The sequence below is a fragment of the Rhopalosiphum maidis genome, chromosome 1 (assembly GCF_003676215.2).
Source record: "Rhopalosiphum maidis isolate BTI-1 chromosome 1, ASM367621v3, whole genome shotgun sequence".
In the NCBI taxonomy this organism is placed as follows: domain Eukaryota; kingdom Metazoa; phylum Arthropoda; class Insecta; order Hemiptera; family Aphididae; genus Rhopalosiphum; species Rhopalosiphum maidis.
Genome location: NC_040877.1, coordinates 28,592,579 through 28,610,188, shown reverse-complemented (window position 1 = coordinate 28,610,188; position 17,610 = coordinate 28,592,579). Strand labels below are relative to the sequence as shown.

Sequence of the window (17,610 nt, the reverse complement as noted above, 5' to 3'; positions counted from 1 at the left end):
TAGGTATATGAGTATATGACTTGTTAGATCATTGAATTTATTTTGTGATATTGTAGACTTTCTGTACGTTTTATTTTTTTAAACTCAACTTACAAGAAAAGAACCAATACCGTAGGCCCGTATATCTCACTGTAATACTGCAAAAATTGAAATAATTTAAAATATTATTAATATTTACATCCAAAATACAAATAACTAATAAGTAATAATGTATTATAAACTATAATAATATATACCATATCATCCTATATTATCTATACATTATAATGTAATAATGTGTATAGTAATTTATTACTACATATTGAACTCATGACACGAAAGTTTTTTTTTTGCAAGGACTTGGTTTAAATTTGAAGAGGGGGCTAATCCCCCCTCGTTAAACCGATAGCGGGACGCAAGTACACAACAACAATAATATAATATTAAGTAGGTATAACATTATAAAAATATATTGCCGGCGCCGCGACGGGCGTGTTGCAAAAACCAGTTTGTGTCGGATTCGCGCGAATATCCGTCGCGATCTCCTTGGCACTGTCCGTCCACCCGCCGCCTCGCCGACAAGCCGATAGATACGCGGCGACATAGAAAACATATTAGAAACAGCACCGCCCAGAACGGTCTACGACGACGTCAGTAGTGATCCATCCGATCATCGTCGGCGTGTCGCTTTAATCGCAAACACGAACGTTTCCAGTATTTCAACAACGGAGCATCGATATAATACACAATATCGCGTTATTGCGTTAACCGTCTCCCGCGTAGCGTACATCCAACAGTAAGGCATAGAAATATAGAATTATAGAATACAGCAACACTGCTATCGTTGCCGACTTGACGTGCGTGTTGAAAAACATATTTTTTATTTTCTTTTCCGGTTTCGAAACGTGGTGGCCGCGGCACACACCGGATACGGTTGGTCACACCGCATTTTACGTTGTGATTCGCGTGCGTGTGCGTGCGACGTAAATATTTGTTGTGTTTACATGTTATTACTTATTATTATTTTTCATGTCGAAACAGAATAATTGCTATGAACCGTCCGCCGTGTACGGTATTTCGCCGTCCGTGAACATCGTTTAATTGTTATTTATTTAATCTTATAAGTGTACACATGTAGAGTTCTTTTTAATTTTAAAATTTCGTTTTTATTTATTTAATTTTTTTTTATGATTATTACTGAACTCTTAACTTTGCCGCCGCTGTTGACCGTTGCCTATCGTCGTCAGGAGGAGGTCGTTCGTCAACTTGCTGCTGTCGCCGCCACCGCCGTCGTCGTCGTTTACCGTTTATCGCGACCGTCGTCGTCGTCGCGCGTGTCCGTCGTCCCACGTAATTTTTGCTGTTTCTCGATTTTGTCGTGTGCACTATAATCTTCACCAATGGGCGACCGAGTGTACGCGGCTGAAAAGCTCATGAAGAAGCGTGTCAGGAAGGTAAGTCTTACCTCGTCCTTCATCTACGCGGGAGACATGTCTCGCCTTCACGACCTACCTACCCACCAACTTTTGATAACGACCTGCGCGCCCTTTTTTTACACTTTATTTTTTTCAAACTTCTATACAGCACTAATCTACTTCCTTGGTCATGATTCGCCCATCACTCGTATCTGATGATCTTTAGGTAACCCATTTGAGTGACATCAGATCATATCAGTAATGTTGTAAACCCATTTTAGGTATACCTTTTATATACAATGTCATTTATCTATTGTTGTCTTGTCTTGGATTGTTTTGTTGTAAAAGTTAACTGGGTCGAATACTAGAATTGTAGGTAGTCCATATAAAATACTTGTGGTTTATAACAATACTTCTGTAATGTTTTGCTAATGGTCATTGGATTTGATATTCAAAAAATCATTTTTATAACTTGATATTGTACTTCTATACACATACAACAGGTATATATTATACCCATCTAATATTATCTATTTTAGAAAGTAAACCATGATAATTGAGATAGTGAATATTTGACCAATTTTGAATTTGATCTTTTCTAAAATATTTATATTCTTAATTCTGAAAATGTTAAGTACCATTTAAGTATTAACTAAAAAAACATACTATTGAACCACAGAAAAAACTGACAATAACAATTGAGTTTCAGGGATAAAAACTTAACTACCTATAACAAAGAGTAGTTCTGTTATAGATGTTGACTATAACTGTTCTGTCCTTCTCACTTAAGTATGTATTCACTACAATATAGTAAAGAACAGTAATTTAGGATTATCAACATTTTTATTATAAATATAGGTATCATTAAAAAATTGTTTTCTGTACTTCTGTAATTGCACTTTATAATTTTATATAAGTAGCCTCCTACCTAATTTAAACATTTTGTTTTTTAACAATTTTCAAATATTATTTTTACTTGTTAAGATTTAGTACACCTAGTAGTAAATATTATAATTATTATAATACAATAGGATTATATTTTTTTTGTTTATATTATTTTAAAAATTGGGACTCAACTAGTATATACAGTAGAATCTCAATAAACTGGACTAATTAGAGCTCTAGGTTGTTCGAATTAATGAAAGTCCTGATTAAACAAAATATCCAAAAATCTTAAATTATAAATTTAAAAAAATTGTATTAAATATAATATTATACAAGATATAATTCAATGCAAAGTTAGATCTAACAAAATCATTATAAAATGCATATATATAACTATAACTTCCATCTTATTTTTTTTAATTTTAATTTATATTAATATCAAAATGTAAAATATAATTACATATTAAGACATACTTACAGCTGCCCGGATTAAGCAAAGTCCGAATAAATGAGGTTTTACTGAATTTTAAAATTTAAGACAACTAACATATATTCGAGTATATATCATAAAATTTGGGACTCAATTAGCATATATTATTATAATAGGACTCGATTAATATATTATAAAAATTAGGACTCTACTAGCATAATATATTATTATAAAACTTGAAACTCAACTTTCACTATTTTAAAATAGTTTTTTTTAAACTTAGTCTCAAGCTGCTGTAAAGTTAGTAAATACAAAATCTTAGGGTATTCTTGATTTTGAAAGAATTCAAAATGTTTTTGTTTACTGTTCTAATACTGATATGTTATATAGATTTTAGATATTTATTTTTCAATATTCCTCATATCATATTTTAAGGGGATGTTAGAAATATTGAATTTGATATAAATGGAGGGAAAATATTGGTTAGTACCTATGTTAATACCCTAAAATGATAATAAGTATCTGTTATAAATCTTTAATGTTTTCTAATAACACTACCTATAAGTTTTATTAATTTTTTTTATCATTAGCTTAATATTTAGTAGTTAATATGTTTTTTAAATTCAATACAGTGTTTTTGATAAAATATCATGTTTGATATTTTTTTATTTCAATTATAATTTTATTTATATTTAGGTATCAGGCATACTGTGGATTTACAATGAATACAAGGTTAAGAGGATATTTCACCCCCATTGGTTGTCTTACAAGTGCGAAACATGGCAAATCTACGCTCAACAATTATTATATTTAACTTATTAGCTTTAATATAAGACATAAGGTGAATCAAATCTAATTATGAAACTTTTTCTGTGTTTGTATGTAAGTTTTTTAGGATATTTCCATTTTAAGTGATTTATGAGCATTTCGAAACTAAATTTATTTATACTAAACTCAATAAAAAATTGAGTTATCGTTAAAATCTTACAATCAAACACAAAAAAAGTTCTGATCATTAAGTCTCATAATAGATTGATTCACTATAAAATTAAAGCTAACAAAGCTAAAAGCAAACTGCTGACCATACATTTGTTATTTTATGCACTTGTACAACAGACAATAAATGCGGGCGTAACAATCTCTTAATTTTGACAAATTACACTAAACAAAGATGAAATTAACTTAACTTTTGCCTTCATCTACTTCAGCTTACCATGTTAAACCCACAAATATTCACCCTATCAAGCTTTTTAATTAATCACCTTAAGATTTATCCAAAGTGCTTTGTGGTATATAACAAATGCAGCACTCCATAAAGACATAAATTTAAAAATAGTGAAAAAACTTGCTAAAATTCACTACAAAAGATTTTAATTTAAATTAATTTACGATGCTTACCCTTTCATTAAAAATATGTTCTCAAAAGTATTCTCGTTTAAAAATTTGAATAAAAGTTAAATTAAATTTATAATTAAGTAGGTTCATAAAGTTTATTGTCATTTGTATTAATAATTATTAATTTTTTTAGGGCAGAGTTGAATATCATGTAAAATGGAAAGGATGGGGACCTAAGTATGTTATATAAATATAAAATTATTTAATTTTGATACTAATATCCATTTTAAATATATTTAGGCACAACACTTGGGAACCTGAAGAAAATATTATTGACACCAGACTTATTGATATTTTTGAACAAAGGTATTTATTCTATCATTTATCTATAATATAATTCTATGAAAGTACTCTTGATTCCTTAAATGTATATAATTATTTTTACCTACCTATTATCTATATATTTTATTTTTAGTCAAACACGTACAGATAATAATTCTCATAAACGAGGCCCTAAAAGAAAAACACAAAGTGTAAGTTATTAAAAAAAAAAAATAGGATTGCATGCTTAAATTTTTATACTTGGGCAAATTCTAGGCACACATAGAAACACCCACTACAGAACCTACCCGAAGTGACTATGAAGATGAAACTGCCGATGGTGATGTACCTGACTATAACAGCCAAGACGAAACTGAAGTGTGCCCAGAGTCTACTAATGGTGCACCTTTATTGCCCAGACATGATGATGACACCGAAGAAGATAAAACAAGTACATTTTAAATGTCCTTAATATGCTTTTATGATATAAATACATATTATAGTATTTGTGGATCATGTATTTTTTTATTTTTTATACTTTATTTGATTTAGTTTAGTTTATAATTAATAAATCAATGAATTACTTCGTAAAAAGAAATATATTTTTTTCAAATCTTTTATTAACTTTGGTTTATTGTGGTGCAAATATCAAAAATAGTTCAGATGTAATCAAATAAAAATTAATAATTTTATTAAATAACATAATATGTATTATCAAAAATGTTATTGTTTATTTGTTCAAAAACAGATTTTCTAATTTCATTTTTTTACAGTTGATGATGATTCATTGGCAGAAATGCCAAAGTTAAATGCAGCTGTAAAGGTCGAAGTGAAAGAAGAAAAGATAAGCGAAGAAAAAAAGACACCAGTCATAGAAGTTAATGATACACGAGAAGAAGAAAAATTATCTCCGGTGGTGAAACCTGCACCTTCACTTCTAGTACCATCTACACCCAAGCAGTCTTCCAAATCACCTCCACCTTTACCTAAACCTCATAAAGTTAAACGCAAAGCAGAGGTTTTGTCTAAAGAATCTGGTAAAGTTGGTGTAACTATAACTACTAGTCCACCTGTGACAGATTCTAAAGTGCCCAAATTACAATCTCCCACCAATATCCAAAACACCAATAGTTTGCCTTCAGTAGTAGCTACTCAAGATGGTGGTAGAACTCCTAAAAGAAAAACGTCAGAACATGCGGTTCCTGTAGTTTTGACAAATCAAATTTCTCCGGCACCTGAAAATCAACATTTGACCCTGACGGCTATTCTTCAAAGTACTCCAACAAGTGTAAAGTCAAGAGATACTTTAGCTGCAGCAGCACCCATCAGTTCCCGAACATCTGGCGAGCCAGCTAGGCCACAGGAGGATGCTGCAACTGCTGTCACTCAAGGGGCTGGAGGTCAACATCAGGTACTTGATACAGCATCTGTTGCTGAAACTCCTACTCAACGTTTACAGTACAAGACGATACTGGCGAACCCTGGTCCCGAATATTGGCTTGCGCGTAATCCAGTTGTAGATAATGTTTTTATTACTGATGTTACAGTTAATTTGAACACTGTGACAATAAGAGAATGTAAAACAGAAAAAGGTTTTTTTAAGTCTAGTGTTGAAACTAGAATTTAATGAAATTTATGTTGAGATTTTATTTAAATAATAATCCTATGGTGTTAGATATAATATAGTAGGAGCAATATTTTTCTTTATGGCTAATAAATAGTTAGTTATAACAGTTATTAGTAAAATATAAATATATTTTTAAAACTTTATATATATATATATATACAGGGTGATTGATGAAGCTGTGTTTCAAGCACTGAATAATATATAAATTTTGAAACAATGAGAGGTTATATGTTTAGATGATTTTTTAAGCTGTGTTATCATCTCATAATATGAGATATTCTTTAATTTTGTAATTTAAGTGATTCAAATATTTTGTATTTTGCTCACTCAATGTTCTGACATGAAGTTAATTGCAAATATTTTCTCATGTAAACATTTTTGTACTTCTGCAATTAAATGTTTTATCATTAATTGTTCTTGGCAGAATTTATAGGTCTTCCATTTGGACAACCAAAATTTATATCAGTGATTTATTCAAGCCTATACGTCACCCTGTATAGTAAGTATAGAAAATTCTTCAAATTGATTTTTGTGAGCTATATAGCTAAACAAATTCACATTTCAAGTTTTTTTCCCTTATAGTATTAATATCTTTCAATCAAATCTTGTTACAATATTTTTACCAAATAATACATTGAATGTTAATTTTATATTTAAATGAGCAATTAAGATCGGACTTATGTGCTTAAAAATAAGTACAAACAATGCCCAACATTCTTCCCTAATATATTCTAAGAGTCAATTTGAAATATAACAGTATTTATAGATTACCTAATAATAATTAATATTATAATGAACCACTTGATTTTATAATAATGGATTATGCGATTATTTAATTATGTACATCATATTTTTTAAGTTTTAATTTTATTATTGTATATTAACTCAACATATGTGTTATTGATTTCCTCTAATAGTGAGTTCACAGAAACAATTTTATCGAACCCAAATGATCTCTAGTTTGTCTTGAATTTTGTTTTATATACATACTATAATATTATATTTGCTGATAGCAATACAAAATTATATATTCCAGGCTTAATTTAAAGTGTAAACAGCTATAACAATTGTTAAAAATTCAAGTTAAATAAATATTATAGTCTAAATTGTTCTTCTAAAATGGTATAGGGGAATCAAATTTATTTCCAATAATCTGAAAACTAATAGAAAAAAAAATAGGAATGAATAAAACATAAATTAATTAAAAATTAAAAAAAAAAAAATATTAAAATTAATTTCTTGTACATTATATTTTCTTCTAGTTTAATATTTATAATTATTTATAAGTGTTATTTGTTGTTTAAACTATGTTTCTCTTCATTGCTTTTCCTCTTTACACTTATTAATTTATTATTTTACCCAACATTTTTTTAACATTATTATTTATATTATTTTTATTATTATAATTATGATTGCACGTTAATTTCACTATGATTTTTAGCACCCGATATTCAAAAAAAAATACAAAGTAGTTTTTTATTTGGTTTAAGGATTGTGCCGTACTATTACTTTGTTAATTTTTTTTTTATTGTTTCATGGGAGAGCGGTACATTTCCTTAACAAATTAATAGTAAATTAAGCTCTAACATACAACAGTTAATTTATAATTATTGTGTTTATTTGATTATTTTAGTTAAGTTTTAAATAACAATTTACGTAATTGTATCACTGGTTGATTTACGTAAATGTTCTTAAAAATTAAATATATGCTTTGTTTCGTTTAAGTTTTCACATGGAAAAAAATATTGTGTCCAACTACCTTTTATCATCATATGTAAGGCATATTGTGGTTTGTTTTAAACCTTAATTTTTATTTGTTCAATATCTTAACTATTATTAACTGTATACGAAATTCCCATAAAAACCGAAACTAATGCGTTATAATGCTATTCTCTATTTTATACTCATCTCTCTAGTCATGGCCGGTCTTTTCTAATTGAAATGAATGTATTGTTTTTTCTATGAAAATGTAACGTTTTATTGTTATTAATTATTGTGAATTTTGATGCAAAACTATTAATTACAGGACACGATATTATAAGTGGCATATTTTGTGTTGCAATATTTACATTGTAGGAGTTTTACTATAGTTATATGTGCCTTTGTAATAAATGTCAAGGATGTTTAAATAATTTTTTCGTTTTTTTTTTTTTTAACATCTGGTTATGAATAAAAATAGAATGTTGAAGTTCTGTAATGATGTCCAAATATTCTCATTTGTGTTCAAGATATAAAAAAAATGTTGTATTTAAAATACAATACATCATTTTTTTTGTATTTGTTTTATTATGTATGAATATTAAAAAATTAAAAGCTAGGTAATTTATTCATGCTTTAGTATATTAACCAGTTAAATCAAATATTAAAATATCTAACTCATGTTTGAGTTCCAATTTCAAAATGTTCTACTTAACAGAACAAAATAGTAAAAATTTAACATTATAAATTAAAATTTTATTTATTTCACTTACACTTAACTATGTATTGTATTTTTACTACTGACAAAGCAATTTGATATCTGTGTGTGCGAGCTATACAATGCTGATCATAACTGTGAAATACTGGTTATTCCAAGAATAAATTTATTTTTAATAAAAATAAGTACTTGAATGACATTTTTTTAAGGGGCTCAATATTTTTTATTGCTCAGGGATCCTCAAAATTCAAGATCTAGTACTGCAGTAGCACCAAGCCAACAAGTCCATGGCCAATTTCTGTTTTGAAAAATGTTAACCTATTAACATGTTAAACCTCATAAACATGACTTTATTAAGAGTAACTATATTTTTACCATCCCTTCTACCCAAATTGAATATTTTTGAAATTGTCCAACCACATTTTAAAAATGTCAATGCCACTATAGCAGTTAGTTTTAATTTTAAGATATAAAAAGCATTAAACTGGTGTAAGCAATATAGATAATGAGAGGGAAGAAGCATATTGGAAAACTTGATCAAATTGAAAAGCTGTGTAACAAAAACTGACGAAGTATCAAGTAATATAAATGGGTATATTATGAAATTGAGGAGTGTAATGTTTTTAATGTGATCCAGTCTATTAATCTGTGTATAGGTCAAAATTGCTTACCTTTAGGTTAAGGTACAAACAATTTCTGGAAGAGGAATAATAGATACTATTGCTTATATTTAATGTGAATATAGTAATATAATATTGTGATGTTCAGCTATTATAAATTAATATAACTTATAAAAATTTTGAATTTAAAGCTTTTTTTTTTATTTAGTTTTAATTAGAAAATATAATAAACGGGTCATCAGTTTATGTGATATGGATTTAATATTTGAGAAATTATTATAATATTTCAATTAAGTTTAGATTAATAAAATTATATTCAAAGTATTACTTATGTAAAAGAGTAGCTCAATTATGCAAAAGTTATTTATTAATTATTAGTAATAATTATAACTTACTAAAATCTGTCTACCATAAATAATGTTAACATTTATTAAAAACTAAAAATAGTAAATATTATTAGGTATCTATATTAATAATTTCTTTTGATCCCTTATTTATTTCATTTTCAATTACTGTTAAAAAATAAAATAAAATATGATATTTAAAATATATAGCAGTAAATTAATTATGGATATGTATTAATTTAATTGATTTAAAAAATAATAAAAAAAAATTATTTTGAACTGGAAAATGAAAAATATTTGAAATAAACTTTAGAACAGTGGTCACCAAATGGTGGCCTGCGAACAAATTTTATCCTGATCGCAGACAATAATAAATAACATATACTACTACATTATATGTGTAAATACTAATTATATTATGTACTTATAATTTTAATGGCCCACAAAAAATGTTCAGATTCCTAATGTGGCCCTTAAAATATATTAATTGGTGACTCCTGCTTAAGAGGATCATAGTGAACTAAAACTGATAATTTCAACTTTTACTAAAATAAATTAGATTAAGTTTAACCAATAAACAATACTTTTACATTGACCAATTAATTTTTTAATCATATTATTTTGTTATGCAATTTCTCTATTAATTTATTATAGTTATATTATTATTATTATTATTTTTTTTTGTTTATGTTGTAAACATACAAATGTTTTTCTCCTAGGTTTACCAATGTGATAGACTTTCATTCATAAGTCCAATTACATCCTTTTTCTACAAAAAAATCGATGATTTTTATAGATTCTTTATTCATAGGTACATGAGTACCAAATTTCCAAATTCCAATAAAATGATTGCTCTATGATAATACCAAAAAAATTAGGCTATAAAGAAGGAAACACTTGTTTCATATAATCATTGAACTTACCATATATTATAATATAACCGTATAATATACTATAGAACAGGGTTGAGCAACTAGCGGCACCCGAATCTTATCTGGCCCACGCTACATTTTCAAATTATATCATACAATTTCAAAGTCAATCGTCTATGCTCTATACTACGTCTATGCTAAATTAAAATGCATATTTTGAATGACCTTTTTTTGCTCTCTAGACTCGGGCCCGCTAAATTTTAATTTTCTAAAAATTGGCCCTCTAATAACTTTCAGTTGCCCATCCCTGCTATAGAAGATCTTTTCTACATCGTAAGTTCAATGAATTTAATAAACAGTCTGTGATAGTAATATCATGATACTGATAACAGATTGTCTGCCGCCATAGTAATTTCATAACGTAGAACAGCATGATCGCCATAAATCACGATCTCTAGTCACAACAACTGTAGACCAACGGAGTACAAACTATATTGCTGATGATAGATGATATCCCCGCGAAATTTTAATAATATTGTCTATTAATAAAAGTTAATTTTTTTGAAAAAGCTTAAACGTGCTGCCGCGTGCCAAGTGATTGGCGCTTAATGCTTACCTAGTACGTTATACAGATTGCAAATAGTGCAAACCTAGTTTTAGCACCTTCCATACATTTGGATTGATCATCAACTTTATTTTTAATAGGCACTATAAAAAATATTTTTCTTGGATCGCCCGTTTAACTTGTCAGGGTGTACATAACACGAGTTGATATTCGGGCACAATGATATCGTTGCTAAAGAAGCGGCTGGGGGATCGAACGCTTTCGGCCGTAGATCTCTACGCCAAAACGTTGAGTGATATTGAAAATAAATCTAATCTAAATGCGTTCGTGCATGTCGTACGAGATGGAGACCGGCAAGTAGCGGAGAGTCATAAACGGTTGCAGAATGGTATGTACCTTCTATTTCGAAAATAATTGTATAATTACTTACCGATAAAATTTTGCTGTAGATGAATGACAAAAATCGTAAGCTGCAAGATTTTAATTATTCGTAAAGTATTTTTTTAGGTACAAAATTGTTACTCTCACAATTACATATACTAGCCATTTATATATTTTCTGAATTTTTTTAAAATACATTGATTTAAAATTATTTAATATAAATAATAAAACTTACTATTAATAAACCTGCTGACTGATGGATGGTATTTATGTTTGTTGATTCTCATTAGAAATTATACCAACAACTGATCGCTTCTAAAAATTATTACCGTCATAATGGATGTACCTAAATAATACTATTGCATACCCAAAAGATTATTAGACTATATTATTCTCTTACTATTGAGATTACCTATAAGTGTAACAACTGTTTATGTTTAGGTACACAGAGACCACTGGAAGGGATTCCAATTGCAGTCAAAGACAATTTCTGTACTAAGGGTGTGCCCACAACATGCGCATCAAAAATGTTACAGAACTTTGTACCAGTGTATGATGCTACGGTAGTAGAACGTTTAAAAACTGCTGGTGCTATAATTATTGGCAAAACTAACTTGGATGAATTTGCAATGGGGTAGGTTTAGTTTTTTTAAATTCAATATGGTATAAAAATTGGATTTTTCCTATCAAGTTCTGGCACTGTAGATTCAATTTTTGGGCCTACTAAAAATGTGTGGTGTTCAAAATCCAACCAATGGCACATTGCAGGCGGTAGTTCTGGTGGCAGTTGTGTTGCAGTGGCTTCTGGAATGTGTGTAGCGTGAGTTTTAAAAAGACAGGTGAAGTATACTGTAAAGTTTCTTAATATTATGTTTTTGTTAAAATTAGTGCCTTAGGATCAGATACTGGTGGATCTATAAGAAATCCTGCTTCATATTGTGGTGTAGTTGGTTATAAGCCTACTTATGGCTTGTTATCACGCCACGGCTTGATACCTTTAGTAAATTCAATGGATGTACCTGGAATTATTGCTAAAACTGTTGAAGATGTGGTTACAGTGCTGAGTGTAATGATTGGACCAGATAAAAATGATTCAACATGTGTTGACTCAAATTTGGATACAAATTTATTTCAAACTGATTTTTCAATAGACAAATGTCGTATTGGCATACCCGAAGAATATAATTGTGAGGGTTTGTCAGATGAAGTTAAAGAAGCCTGGGATTTTGTTGCAAATCTCATTAACGATTTTAAAGGCACAGTAAATAAGGTATAATTATTAATTATATTTATTATTATTTTTTTATTTAAACCTCTAAAATGTTCTAATTAACTTCTATAGGTATCAATGCCTCATACCAGTGTCTCAATAGCCACATATTCAGTATTGAATGCTTGTGAAGTAGCAAGCAATATGTCACGGTACACAGGACTCTTCTATGGCTATCGATCAACAAATGATCATAAATCATTTGAATCATTAATCACTACTACTCGAATGGAAGCTTTAGGAGAAGTTGTAAGATCTCGAATATTAAGTGGAAATTTTTTTCTTTTACGAAGGTAAATTTATTAAAGATTAATAGTACAGATTAAATATTACTTGTGTCTAAAAAAAATATTGATAATGATGAGAAAATATTTTGGCATGTAATTTATGTTTTACATACCTACTATGCATCTTACTACAACTAGTATCTATAAAAGCGGTTCCCAAACTTTCCCTTGAGATTGTCCCACATAACACACTTTGGGCGATCTATAAAGTTAGTTTAAAACTATGACTATTTATTATTTTATTACCAATAAAATTTTTTGTATTTGTCTTAAAATCTGCTATTTGATTAGTTAATTATATACATTTTAATTTAATGAAGTGTTACTTGGTCATATTGGTTGCTTGTAATTAGATTGTCAGGTTACAAATTACTAGTGACAATAACTTTTGCAAGTTATTAGCTCATATATTTGGGATACAAGTAATATTCATCATTTGTATTTTATGAGTTGTAATGTAGTTTATTTTTATTTTTTAGTAATTATGAAAAGTATTTCATGCAATCATTAAAAGTAAGACGATTGATATCAGAAGATTTCAAAAACTTATGGAAATCAAACTATGACTTTTTAGTAACGCCTACTACATTAACTACTGCTCCATTACTATCCGAATTTACTTCTTTAGATAATCGTACACAGTGTGCCACACAAGATTATTGTACCCAACCAGCCAATATGACTGGTAAGTGTAAATTATTACAGAATTTCATATATTTAGTATATTATATTCAATACTAATTTAACATTCCAGGTTGTCCAGCTATTACTATACCAGTAAAATTATCAAATAATAAGATGCCAATTAGCATACAAATAATGGCGTCAAATTTTGATGACATAAGATTGCTGCAGTTTGCTAATTGGTTAGAAAAAAAATTACAATTTTCACAAATTCATCTATAAATGTATTGTGTATTAATTATAAGTTATAAATATATAGTTTTATATAAACAATGGAAATAATGGTATATATTAAGTTAAACATCTTATACCTGAAAGATTTAGATAAAATATTTATATATAATAGTGTTATTTTAATAGTGACCATTTTAATTGTTCTTTTGCCGACTGGAAAACCTAAAAAAAAAATAAAATATTTATACATATATAAGCATGTTAAGATTATATAATTGGGTTGCTAGTTATAAAATATGTAACTAACTTGTGCAACAGTTTGTTCTCCAATTGGTATATCATCAGTTCGTAATGCAACTCTCTGTACAACTGCTCCAGAATCGGCTTCCAATATAATACTGTAGAAAATATATTTTTTAAGGTCCATGGTCTATATACACTTATTTTATTGCAGTGGTAGTGGGAAAATTAAGTCTGATACAACACTACTACGGTGACACAGTTGAGAAAATAAATCTTTATCACCACCATAGCGGTGTGTACAGAACATTAACAATACAAGACTGTAGCATAAAGAGCATATAGATCTTATACAATGATTTTAAAATACAGTGCAGTTTTACCCATTATCACAAATTTCATCCAATGCCAACATAACAACATCTAAATTGTCTAGCACAACTCGTTTTTCCACATTTTTTCTTAAAATTTGACTGATTGAATCGTACATACATTGCAAGACGCTCATTAATAACAACTGAAATATAAAAATACCATGTATATGTGTAATTTGCATGATATACTTTAGCCAGTATACTTACTTCATTCTCATGTGAACTTCCCATGACATAAAAGAACAAATCCACATTGCTTCTGTACAGACATGTAATTCCGTCCAGCATGATAATTTCTGCATTTGCTCTATGAGTGCGGTTGAATAGATTTTTCTCAAATGCTTTTTGTTCTTTAATCGTTGGAAATATATTATCATCGTAGTATTTGGCCAGTATGCGATTGCCATCATTGTCTAAAATAGCCATGCCTTTGACAGTGTATAAAGTTGGTTCCTGCGAAATGTTAAGTTCATAAATACCCAGCGATAGATAATAATGTTTTCTAATTCAATGATTAACTTACTAGTAACGAAAAATCCATTATTAATATATTAAATATTTATAATTATCCGAAAACAAAATGTTTTGACACGAATAATGTGATTTAATTAAGTGTAAAATATTAAATTCCATAAATTTTAAATATTTAATTCGTTTTGTCGACAGACATCATCACAGAGATATCTGTAGACGTCGATCTTAGCTTTACAATCACAAAATGTACAATATCAATGTTTGATACGTGTTATCATGGAGCAAACAACTATGCTGATTTTTTCCTTCATGAAACAATTGAAAATAATAAAATATAATATACCTACTGTATAAAAATAACTTAAGGTATAAATATTGGTACATTGGTACATGCTTTTGAATTAGTATTTTTTTTTTTTATATAAATCTGTACGAGTTCAATATAAGATTTTCTAAAAGAAAAAATGTATACGAACTACAGAGTAGTTACGTTTACGTACCGATCCGTATCGGGATCGCGGTAATCGGTCAAAAAGTTCGTTTTAAAAAAAGTTGGACTAAAAGTCCGGATTCAGTTTTTATAGTCGGACGAAAAGTCCAAGCGCATTTTTAGAATTGGACAAAATGTCCGAAAATCCAGAATTTCAGTTATTTTATGGATTTTAAAATTGTTGAATTTTTGACTTTTTTTTTTAAATATAAGTATTTAATTATTTGAATTTTAAAATTAAAATTAAATAAAATTTTTCTAATTATTGTATGTTATGGCATATAAATTTAAATAAAAAATTACTATTATTGTTTCAAGATGGCGTTTTAATGGTTATTTTTCTTAGGTTTTTAAATCATTAAAATGCTAGTTCTAGTAATAACTGAACTATCTATAAACTAATCTATAAACCAGATTTTTTTACAAATGGTAGTATGGTACCATGGTAACCATAAAATCATCAGTAATCGCGGCTTAAAATATTTTTTTGTAATCTGCTAATTAGCATTGATTTACGGATAAGGTATATGTAGGTATCCTCGGTGATCTGTCCATTTAATACGGTTTTAGATGATGAGGATGCACATTTACACATCCTTCTATACCTCAATTTAAGTAATGAATATACACATTTATAATATTAATTACTATCGAGTATTATCCATTAGGTATAAGTATCTTAAAGGTATATTTTGGCACAATTAGGGTCAAAATGTTGTGGGAGGGAGGGGGTTATAAGCTTATAGGTAGTCCCAACAATATAATTAATGTAAACAAATCCGGGTGGCCTTCGACATCCACTCGACCTTTTACATATAACGCCGCGCCGTCCACCTCACTGCAGTCAGAAGTCAGAGGTATAGATAATCCTTTCTCCAGCAACATTAAATAGGAATATCGCGTTTTACTATCGTCGCGTGGAACCGGCATAATAACAAGTGATGCGGTGAGATACCGAGATTGGTAGGTTTATTAGATTTATTTATAGATCTATATCTACCTATCTTGTGTTTATAAAATACTTAATACCTACTATTATAATACCATATCATTACTATATACTAGGTTAGGTATATGACGTATAGTATACGTCTATATAGTAATGACTTGTGCTTTATACAATTCGTACATCAATTGACGCTATATCTATTAAAATAATATGTGAAGTATAAATTAATTCAATTACTACATTTTTTTTTTATGAATATGAATAATAATTATATTTTCATAAAATTTAATTTACATATAGGCCATGGGGAGACGGCTCATTCTTATTTCTCTGATTAAATTTACTGATTTTATAATATTTTGAAAACATTCACATTTTGTTGACATCCTAGTTCACCAACATCTCAATTTGCTGATAATGATACTTGTTATATTCAATTTTAATAGTATTCTCATTCGTTAATAATATTAGATTCGCAAAAATAATGTTAAAAAAATGGATAATTTTAAATTCATAAGTGCCTAAGTACCTAACTATACAAATGAATAAAAATGAATAAAATTAATAAATCGAATTCAGTTACATAAAAATTCCATTCTCTTTATATTTCTCTCTCAGTAATGTGGTAAAAGGTTAAGATATCGGCTTTTTAAAAGTTTGTTTGTGAATTTTAAAATCAAACAAAAATAGAGGCATATGTAAGTAGAGCTTAGTATAGGTTGTAGGTACCTACAATCTATAACTGAATATTATATTATGATAGAAGAATACATTCATACTTAAAATTTAATTAGATCGTCTATTGTATCTTGAAATAAGTAATAGCCATGTTGTGTGATGTTATTATAAATATAAAGATGCGTTATGCTTTTTATAGACGATATTACACATTATAATTTTGATAGTTTACGTTTTAAAGCTGTTATTTAGGTAGGTATAAACTGCATAGCGTAAATTATTTTTCATATTCTACATAATATATATCGATATTTTTTGTGATTATGAGTAACTAGTAAGTAGTTATTTATTATTATGGTATAATAAATAATAAACTACGATAAAAACTATCGAGGAGACAAAGCTTAATATAATTATTATATTATATATTATTACTTTGTAATAACTTGGTTTTGAACAAACTATATTTAAAGCAACTCTTATTAGGTTCGAGTAACTTTTTAGATGGACTATCATATAATCATTACCATGTAGTATAATATATCAATGCAATAAAGCTGTACTTAACCAAATGATATTATATTATCTTTGTTTCGAAATCTATTCGTACATCGCAGATTACGTATATTATCTAATGTTATTTGTATTGCTTTTGTGTAACTACTTTTTTACTTCCCTAAACGCGAAATTATTATTATTAAATTGTGGATTTTAAAGAAGTTAAAAATGTTATTAATGATATAATATTCTACAGATAAGTCAATGTTAATGCGTCTCTTAAAACTGGATACATAAATCTT

General features: G+C 28.2%; 3 protein-coding genes across 4 annotated transcripts; 2 read left to right on the top strand and 1 right to left on the bottom strand.

The window, feature by feature from the left end:
• Positions 1-610: 610 nt before the first annotated feature.
• LOC113548080 (chromobox protein homolog 2-like) lies at positions 611-8,124 on the top strand. The gene is made up of 6 exons (XM_026948748.1): positions 611-1,433; positions 4,238-4,281; positions 4,345-4,410; positions 4,520-4,577; positions 4,642-4,816; positions 5,139-8,124. Exons 1-6 carry the CDS (start codon positions 1,380-1,382, stop codon positions 5,990-5,992), a joined length of 1,251 nt encoding a protein of 416 aa, XP_026804549.1. The 5' UTR covers positions 611-1,379; the 3' UTR covers positions 5,993-8,124.
• Positions 8,125-10,661: 2,537 nt separating this feature from the next.
• On the top strand, positions 10,662-13,741 carry LOC113556163 (glutamyl-tRNA(Gln) amidotransferase subunit A, mitochondrial). Of its 2 annotated transcripts, XM_026960965.1 has the most exons (8): positions 10,662-10,863; positions 10,950-11,197; positions 11,632-11,824; positions 11,882-12,010; positions 12,079-12,460; positions 12,533-12,753; positions 13,227-13,432; positions 13,502-13,741. In XM_026960965.1, the coding sequence occupies exons 2-8, from the start codon at positions 11,029-11,031 to the stop codon at positions 13,651-13,653; spliced, it is 1,452 nt and encodes a 483-aa protein (XP_026816766.1). In that variant the 5' UTR covers positions 10,662-10,863; positions 10,950-11,028; the 3' UTR covers positions 13,654-13,741. The 2 variants fall into 2 exon arrangements, with proteins under 2 accessions (XP_026816766.1, XP_026816757.1); XM_026960956.1 differs by having other exon boundaries at positions 10,662-11,197.
• On the bottom strand, positions 13,666-14,904 carry LOC113556176 (coatomer subunit zeta-1). The gene is made up of 5 exons (XM_026960979.1): positions 14,743-14,904; positions 14,427-14,672; positions 14,229-14,362; positions 13,913-14,003; positions 13,666-13,827 (listed from the first exon to the last, which is right to left on the bottom strand). Exons 1-5 carry the CDS (start codon positions 14,758-14,760, stop codon positions 13,780-13,782), a joined length of 537 nt encoding a protein of 178 aa, XP_026816780.1. The 5' UTR covers positions 14,761-14,904; the 3' UTR covers positions 13,666-13,779.
• Between the last annotated feature and the right edge of the window lie 2,706 nt (positions 14,905-17,610).

Coding starts and splice junctions, on each gene's coding strand:
- LOC113548080 (XM_026948748.1), top strand. CDS start 1,380: ATGGGCGACCGAGTGTACGCGGCTGAAAAGCTCATGAAGAAGCGTGTC. Junction 4,578..4,641: donor CTAAAAGAAAAACACAAAGT/GTAAGTTATTAA, acceptor GGCAAATTCTAG/GCACACATAGAAACACCCAC. Junction 4,817..5,138: donor CACCGAAGAAGATAAAACAA/GTACATTTTAAA, acceptor ATTTTTTTACAG/TTGATGATGATTCATTGGCA.
- LOC113556163 (XM_026960965.1), top strand. CDS start 11,029: ATGATATCGTTGCTAAAGAAGCGGCTGGGGGATCGAACGCTTTCGGCC. Junction 11,198..11,631: donor TCATAAACGGTTGCAGAATG/GTATGTACCTTC, acceptor GTTTATGTTTAG/GTACACAGAGACCACTGGAA. Junction 12,754..13,226: donor AATTTTTTTCTTTTACGAAG/GTAAATTTATTA, acceptor TTTATTTTTTAG/TAATTATGAAAAGTATTTCA.
- LOC113556176 (XM_026960979.1), bottom strand. Junction 14,363..14,426: donor GAAGTTCACATGAGAATGAA/GTAAGTATACTG, acceptor TTTATATTTCAG/TTGTTATTAATGAGCGTCTT. Junction 14,004..14,228: donor GATGAAATTTGTGATAATGG/GTAAAACTGCAC, acceptor TATTTTCTACAG/TATTATATTGGAAGCCGATT.